This window comes from Miscanthus floridulus, chromosome 9 (assembly GCF_019320115.1).
Source record: "Miscanthus floridulus cultivar M001 chromosome 9, ASM1932011v1, whole genome shotgun sequence".
Lineage (NCBI taxonomy): Eukaryota > Viridiplantae > Streptophyta > Magnoliopsida > Poales > Poaceae > Miscanthus > Miscanthus floridulus.
In genome coordinates, this window is record NC_089588.1 from 96,446,533 (window position 1) to 96,455,043 (window position 8,511).

At 43.8% G+C, this 8,511-nt stretch overlaps 1 protein-coding gene across 1 annotated transcript; it reads left to right on the plus strand.

Annotated features, from left to right (window-relative positions):
- The first annotated feature begins 760 nt into the window (after window positions 1–760).
- Window positions 761–7,120, plus strand: LOC136482430 (probable protein S-acyltransferase 23). Its single transcript, XM_066479638.1, has 13 exons — window positions 761–1,294; window positions 1,440–1,580; window positions 2,405–2,517; window positions 2,874–2,953; window positions 3,271–3,434; window positions 3,722–3,851; window positions 3,938–4,037; window positions 4,400–4,448; window positions 4,801–4,878; window positions 5,099–5,197; window positions 5,694–5,772; window positions 5,848–5,996; window positions 6,535–7,120. The coding sequence occupies exons 1-13, from the start codon at window positions 1,025–1,027 to the stop codon at window positions 6,727–6,729; spliced, it is 1,647 nt and encodes a 548-aa protein (XP_066335735.1). The 5' UTR covers window positions 761–1,024; the 3' UTR covers window positions 6,730–7,120.
- Window positions 7,121–8,511: the final 1,391 nt, after the last annotated feature.

Here is an 8,511-nt window from a genome sequence, read left to right on the forward strand (position 1 = left end):
CTAACAAACTCTGCTACTAATCTGAACCCAATCTCTAAAAACTCTCAACTACTAAATCTACTAGGACTCTTAGGGAGTCGGCTTGGACCCGAACCGGACCCGTCTTAGGTCTAGCCACTTCGCCTAGCATAGGTCTTGCCGACCATAACACTGTAACCCTAAAGACCCGATCTACTGATAAGATAATCACATTATGCTCCATAATTTGTACTACCTCCATTTCAAATTCGAAGTCGTTCTAACTTTTTAGGCGCATAGTTTTTTCTATGCACCAGATATACACTGTATCTACAGAAAGCCGGAATAGACTTACAGTTTGGAATGAGCAAACTCCTCGTCATTTTTAAAGTTAGAATAAAACTTTCTCGATCCTAAAAGAATACATATCTTGTTTTTTCAGGACTTGATTTTTTTAAGTTTATAACAAGATTTATAGAAAATAATCTTAATATTTATATATCAAGGTATATTTTTATGAAAAACTATATTTTATTAATAGTCTAATTATACTTATTACATAGCATAAATAATACTTTACCATATTTTATCAATTTTTTAAAAAAAGGTTTGACTTGTTAAAAAAAAGTCAAATTTGACGGAGGGTCTCATGGTCTGATGCATTGCAAACTCCGAGAAGCCAAAACATTGTCCACGCAAGCCATGACCCACGGAGCCCCTCCGTTCCGTTCCGTTCCACCTGAACCTGGGCACCCAAGCCGTCCGACGGCTCTCCCACCGACTTCTCACGTGCCACCGCGTCACTCCTCTTACTCCGACCACCACCCACCTCCGCCCGCTCCGTCCCGAGTTCCCAACCCACTCCGGTCCGCGGGGGCTGTCCGTCCCTCTGTCGGCGGTCGCTGTTCCCAAATCACCCTCCTCCTCTCGTCGTCGGCCCCGTTGACCACCACCACCTCCTCCCTCTCCCCTCTCCCACCCGCGCCGCCTCGAAGGAACCGCGGCTCCAAGCCTCCAACCCTAGCGCCCCCCCCCGTTCCCCACCTTCCTCCGCCAGGGCCCATCCATGGCGGAGATCGAGGTGGTGTCCGAAGGCGGCAGGCGGGACGAGGACGAGGAGCGGCGGCGGCAGGAAGGTGCGGGGGAGCCGCCGGCGGACCCCGTGGTGGACGCGTACTCGGCGGCTGCGTACGGGGACCTGGAGCGGCTCCGCGGCTTCGTCGAGCAGGGGGGAGCCGCCGCCGCCGCGCTCAGGGAGCCCGACGGCAACGGCTACCACGCGCTGCAGTGGGCCGCGCTCAACAACTACCCCCACGTCGCGCTCTACATCATCGAGGTCGGGCTCGGACTCGGCTTCCCCTCCGTCCTTACCCCTATCCTGCTTCCTCGCCGGCTTCGAATCTGCGCTTATCCATTCCTGCGACTCGTGCTCACCTCACCTTATAGCTTCGCTGATGATGGGATTGTTCGGTTTGCTGCAGCACGGGGGCGACGTGAATGCGACGGACCACGCGAGGCAGACGGCGCTGCACTGGGCGGCGGTGCGTGGGTCCACTTCCGTGGCAGACGTGCTGATGGAGCACGGCGCCAGGGTCGAGGCCGCCGACGTCAATGGCTACCGGGTAATGTGGCACCCGTCTTTCTGGATGTACAATTCGAATTTATATATTTTGTTGCCCCTATGTTTGTGATTGGTTTAGTACCTGATTGGTGAGGGTACCATGAAACCAACTGCCTTCTGGGATAGTCTGCGGGGGTGGTTTTAGAGGCTTACGAAGTTTGTTTGAATCAGTAAAAAAATGTAGGGTCTGCCTCAATTCTCATCTGGTTTGCCAAATCAGCTGTATGGTTAGTGTGTTTCAGGCTTTCAGCATTGATGACAATAGGAAATCTATCTAGTAGAAGAATATAGAACTTACTCTGTTAGTCTTAACTTCCAAATACAGAACTTACTCTATTGGTCCAACTTCCAAACTAAACATTATCTCAGTGAAGTACTCCCCACATTCCAATTGTATGTCGTTTTGACTTTTCTGGATACATAGATTTTACTATGTATCTAGACAATATCTAAGTGCATAACAAAAGCTATGTATCTAGAAAAACCAAAACGACTTGCAATTTGGTACAGAGGGAGTAGCAGCCATTGTGCTAGTGCCATTTTATTTAGAATAAATCATTTGCAACAGGTGCAATTGCAGATTAATTCTGCTGTTTGCTGATAGGCAAGACAATGGACTGAATAGCAAAATAATAAATATATCTTACATATTTACAGCACACCATTTGGAAATTTGCTTTTAGGCTGGATAGCTTATCCTTGGAGCAGCCTTTCATCTTTCCTTTATTGCTGCTGATGATGAAAATCCTGATCACAGCTAAGTCATTTATATGGTTCAAGCGGAATCTTCTGTCTGACTGTTCCCTGCTTTGATTATTATGTCAGGCAGTCCATGTTGCATCTCAGTATGGCCAAACATCATTCTTGCATCACATTATCTCAAAGTACGGTGCAGATTTTGATGCTTTGGACAATGATGGGAGGAGCGCGCTGCACTGGTACATGATTATTGACAATACTCTACTTTCAGAATGCATGCTTTCCCTTGTTTAGGTATCAATGTCACCTAAAAAATGCAGTATACAGTTTAATATGGTTTTGTATATTCTGTTCAAATTGTGTCTCAATCACGGTAAATGATTCATTCAGAAATTGTCTTTGCACTGCTGTGCATGTGTATGATATGGTGCTGTGCACTCAGTTGTACGATTGAAGGACTGTAACCACAGTCCTGAAGAGTCAGTTAATTTACTGTCTACCTGACTTCTCTGTCAAGACTTCCATTCATTGGATACTTTTATCTACATTTCCATGTTTGGCGTAATGTAACCTTATATATTCTATAACATCACAGGGCTGCCTACAAAGGAAATGCAGATACAATCAGATTACTGCTATTTATGGATGCTAATCAAGTAAGGCAAGACAAAAATGGTACCTGCCTCTTTTCTGTGGTATTTAATTACATCTTTTGGCTACTTCATATGTTTCTTCTTTCCCACAATTTTTCTTATTCTATGAACAAAAACAATGGCATATTTGGCAAGGTTCAGTGCTTGTCAGAATATTTTTAAAAACATCTACTTTTTCAATTGTCTGTAGTATGCTCCCAACCCTATGGAAAAAATTAGGATGAATAATTAATTTCCCTTAAAATTATGGATGACTGCGAATGTGGCCCTGTTATTTTATTTCTCTTAGGCAGCTAGGTGGGTATATAGTATTTAAGCTCTTTTTGTGATGCCGTGCAGGTTGTACCGCTTTACACTGGGCTGCTATAAGAGGGAATTTGGAGGTTTGCACAGTTCTTGTACATACTGGTACGAAGGAAGAACTCACACTTAAGGATAGTGGTGGCTTAACTCCTGTGCAACTTGCAGCAGAAAAAGGTCATCGGCATCTTTCCAATATCCTTGTACGTTTCCGCTGGCATTCTATTTTCCTATTAATAATTAACCTCTTTCTCCTCCTGAGAAATTATGCTGCATGCCACCATTCAATCTGCTCATACACCAGTATATCTAGGTTTGTGCTGTTGTAAATGATTGCAATGGCATGTATTCAATGATGTATGCTTTCCCCTGTTCTATCCATTTTCTTTCCTCCCCTGTTTTGAAGTTTGTTCTCCAAATATTCGTTTGGTGTGTGTTTGAGGTACTGACCTTTTCAACTCCACTAACAAAATAATTTCTCTGCTTGTAGTCTAATGCTACAAAAGTAAGTTTGGAAGACAAGTTCTTCCCTGGGAAATTGAGGAAAATTGGATACGCCCCTTTCTTGTTTGCTTATCTTGTCGTCTGCCTCATCCTTTTCCTAAACTCGATTGTATTTGGTGAGCATTGCTTCAGAGTTTTTGTTGTTTATATCAAAATTAGGGATCTTTGTTTTTCATCAGATCTGATCATAAAATCTCTGCAGCACCTAATTTTTCTAGGATCACTGCTACTGCTGGTCTTTGGTCTTGGGCTGCTGTATCACTTTTCTTTGCATCTCAAGTAATGTTCTACAGAGTTAGCAGGTAGTTTATGTTTCATATTTGTTTATCGTTTGGTCATACCATTTATGTGCACCTTTGGTTATTTCCTGATTAGCTATGTGTTTTTAGTCTTTGTACATTAAGTAGCTATAATAATACCTTGATGTATGTAGCCATTAAAAAGATGACTGACTGTTGGGTAAAATGAATTTGTGATGAGAGTATGAGACTCATGGGAAGAGATTCGATCATGCATTTGATGCATTCTTGCTAGTGTGGAAATCTCCATTTTAAAGTTTTAATCTCAACATATGAACATATACTTTTATAAGATCAGCAGATTATTTTGTTCTCATATTGTCCCTGTTCCATGCTTAACGTTTGTGTTCTTTTGCTGTTGACAGAAAAAATCCTGGCTACATCAAGGCAAATTCCAAGCGATCTGATCCGAAGGTAAAAAAAATGTTCTACCACTGTTATTCAAAGACAATGTTTCTACAAATATGCTTGAAGGAACTGCCTTGGATCAATATTTATAGAATCTTGCTATGTGTCATTTCAAGGAACAGATAAAACATGTTCCTTCAGTTGGTAGTTGATACCATATTATCATACTACAGTACATGGAAGCTAGGAGTTTATGGGCCTATTTTCACCTATCTTTTGGCATTGCGACCAACTGAAGTTCTGTAGTCAACATTTTGAAGACTGACTAAACATCATTTGGTCTGCCAAACCATAGAAAGTTGTTTGCACAGTTTTTTTTGTCAATAGGTAAATATGACAATTAGCGCTTTATTTACAGGAGCCACTTATGGAAATTGATCTTACCAACTCCTCTACTTGGACAGGCAATTGGTCTCAGCTATGCCCTACTTGCAAGGTACTAGGGAAAAACTCTTCATTACTATTCTTACTTCTGTGATCCCCCCTCCCCCTCGTCTTTCGTATTATTTTAGTATATCTCTTGTGGAGATGGCACTTTGTGTCGGAAGCAAAAGATGAAACCATATGTATGTGTGCTTGTCTTGTTACCTGCTCTTGTTTTGGCTATAAACCCCAACTATGTTTATTTTTACTGAATGGGTAACCTTACTTACCAGATAATTCGACCTATGCGCTCCAAACATTGTCCAACTTGTAAGCATTGTGTTGAGCAGTTTGACCATCACTGCCCTTGGATATCAAACTGTGTTGGAAAGGTATAAACATTAATTTGTACATCTCAAATTTTCTATTGTTGTGACTTTAACTGCCTGTTCTGCTGTTCCAATTGTTTTAGGAAACATGTTCTGGCTAGGCACTAATATTGGATACTAATTTTGTTCTTTGGATCGCTAATGGGAATACACAGTTGCTTGATGCTTAGTATTCACGTAATAATGTGTGCACTTGGATTTTTTTCATTATGAAATCTGACTGTAATGAGTATTCAGACTGTCAACTTGAACCTCATCGTGATGCCATACATACATGTTCGTATTCAATTGTATTCTGCATGCAGCTCTTTGAGACTTTGACAGATTTTCCATATTGCGTTGTTTATGACTATGATTAAGATCATAGGAAAGTATGTTGTTCAAAATTAACGGTATCAATTTTGTACTGTAAGAATAAAACTTCAATGTTTTGTTTATTACGTGTGCGCCTTATAAACTGGGACAGAGGGAATTACTAAATATATATTTTTTCTTGCAGCGAAATAAGTGGGACTTTTTCGTGTTTCTTTGGATGGGGATAGCTACATCCTTCCTGGGTGCTGCTGTTGGATTCCACAGTAAGGACGTCTTTAAACAGTACTTTTTCTTTGCTTCAAGATGTACTAACAAGTCAAGGACATTTAATGCCTCAGGACTTTGGACAGAGCCCGTTGTACTCTCATCTTCAGAATCGTGGATGCATTTCATGGTGACAAAGCATCCTGGTGCTGTATTGTTCATGTTTCTGGATGTCTTTTTGTTAACTGGAGCTCTTATTCTGACTGGAGCACAAGCAGTACAGGTAAATTTTCGCCTGTTTGTTAGTATTTGCATTTTTTGGAGCAAACACTCCGGGGTTATCAGAGCAGCATTCTATTTGTCTCTATGCTGTACATAGTTCTTAAGGCGTCGCCTAGGCGTCGCCTAGGCGTCCAGGCGACCCCCAAGCGCCTTGCAAAATGCTCGCCTAGGCGTCTAAGGCGGGCGCCTAGGCGTCTAAGGCGGGCGCCTAGGCGTCTGGGTGGTGGCACATTGTCATGCCTCGCCTTTACGCCTTAAGAACTATGATGCTGTATGATCAAATTGTGGTCTCATGCTCTGTGCTACTTTGGACATTGGGAATAGCAAAAGAGCATACAGTTTCTATTTTGTTCCTCATAAGATTTGTAGCTAGGCTGTTTAGAGAGTATGTTTCTATCATTGTGAAACCGAACAGCACAATTTCATTGAACTCAGTTTGCTAGAAGTAGCAAAATGGAACTTCGGCCACATATCCGCACGGCATATTCGCTTCAATGGGTGCATTTTCATAACGTGTATGCTTCACCCATTCATTGCAGATAGCACGGAACATGACAACTAATGAGGTAGCGAATCGATCTCGCTACACATATCTTCGAGGGCCTGATGGGCGTTTCAGAAATCCTTACAGTCGAGGTTGCCAGAGGAACTGCACTGATTTTCTTATCAATGGATACAGCAATGATGAGGAGGTCGCATGGCCAACACTTCAACAAACAGTACAGGGAAGATAGAGGTACCGATCGAGGAAACAAAAGTTTAGTGACAGATTATATGCCCAAGACCCCTTAAAAGCATCTGCTTTCATCTTAGTGCTGGGAATATTTCAGTTTGTTCAGACAATGGTGCGAAGAGCGACTTACTTGGGGGTCACATTCTGAGTGGCTGGCACCCCTTCATACATGTCTTTAGATGGTGCTGTGGATCATGGAATTGTTTGATTATTTATGTTGTCGATATGAGATCTGATAGAGTGATAGATGTGAATGCAGGTTTTATGATTTCTGTAGTAAATTGGATTCACAACCTTACTCCATTCACGAAATTTACAGGGGGCAACAGGGCATGTATAAGCATGCACCATATTGTGGATTTTGTCTTGTATTATATTGGCCCAATAGCTGACTTCTGCTGTAGTTGCACACTGGTTTACCAATGACGTTTAACAATACGGCGAAGGATGTCCTGGCAACAGGAGACATGAAACTGCAAAAGTCAAATGACACATCTTACTGCTTTTGATGTGAGATAAAGCCAGATTACTTCAGTACTTAATATATGATGGACTGGATATAACACCCTAAAAATTGCTCTTTTTGAAATAGGGTTAAAAAGATTTAATTATTACATTTTGTGCCATGACATATAGGAAAAGTAATATTTTTCATTAAATTAAAAGTCATCGTAAGGTTTAGAAACATGGTTGTGCATATATGCTGGTGCATTTGTATTTTTGTAACGAGTGGTTTGATTCAAATTCAAATTTATTTAAAATATTTTTGAAATAGTTTTGAAATAAAAGGAAAAAAAGAAGGACCCTTCTCCCTCTTTTCTGGCCCAGCTCAGCCTTGTTTCCTTTTATCATGGCCCAACAGCTGCTCGGCCCGTCTTCTTGCACCAGCCCAGCTTCACTCCTTGCATCTGGCCCAATCCTGCACCCACTTCTGCAGCCGGCTGGTTTCCTTCTCACCCCACGGTCCAAGCCGCGCAGACCTCCTCCCGCTTCCTTTCTCTTCAGTCCAGCGCCGTAGCCCAATAGTGGCCTGCCCCGCCTTGCTCCCCACGGCCCGCTCCCTCCTTCACGGTCGGCCCGCTTCCTCGTTTCGGGCCAGCCAGCCCAGTGCCGTGACGCTCTGCTCTTCCCTTCTCCCCGCGCATCTCACTAACTGCGGGGTCCGCGCTGTCGGGCATCATCTCCTTCCTCCGCCTCGGTACCACACCGGACTTCGTCGCGCCGCCCGACTCCGCGTCGGCCACGCCTCGTCCTTGTCTTGCGCCCCAAGCTGCTCCCGGCCATAAATACCGGGTGCCCGCATCGTGCCACTTCCATCCCGAGCCTCGGAGCCGCAGTCGCCTCGCCAAATCGTCGAATCGCAGCGTGCCGAGCCGCGAGCCGTAGCACCGCCATAGCCGCCGTGTTCGTTGAGCTGCGCATCGCTTCCGTGCCTCCATCGTCGGCGAAAACTACCTTGGTAAGTTCGCGTTGCCTTCCTCTCTCTCTTGGTGCCCTCGCCTTGTGCTGACCCGTAGGCCTAGATCCCACTACGCCGGCGAGCTCGCTCGTTCCGGCTATGGCGCCGCCGCTGTCTGCGTCGCCGCCGGTAGTCGTTCCCTCCCAATCTAATTTGTGCCATCCAAGTTAGATCCAACGGCCGTGATGGCACCGTACGGGTTCGCCCGCCAGTTTTGCAAAAGAGCCCTCGCAAGATTCTAAGTTCAAACCCGCGGTCCTTGACGTATTCCCCAGAATACGTTTTCTATTTTCAAAATCGTATTTTCCTTTGGTTATTCTCAGA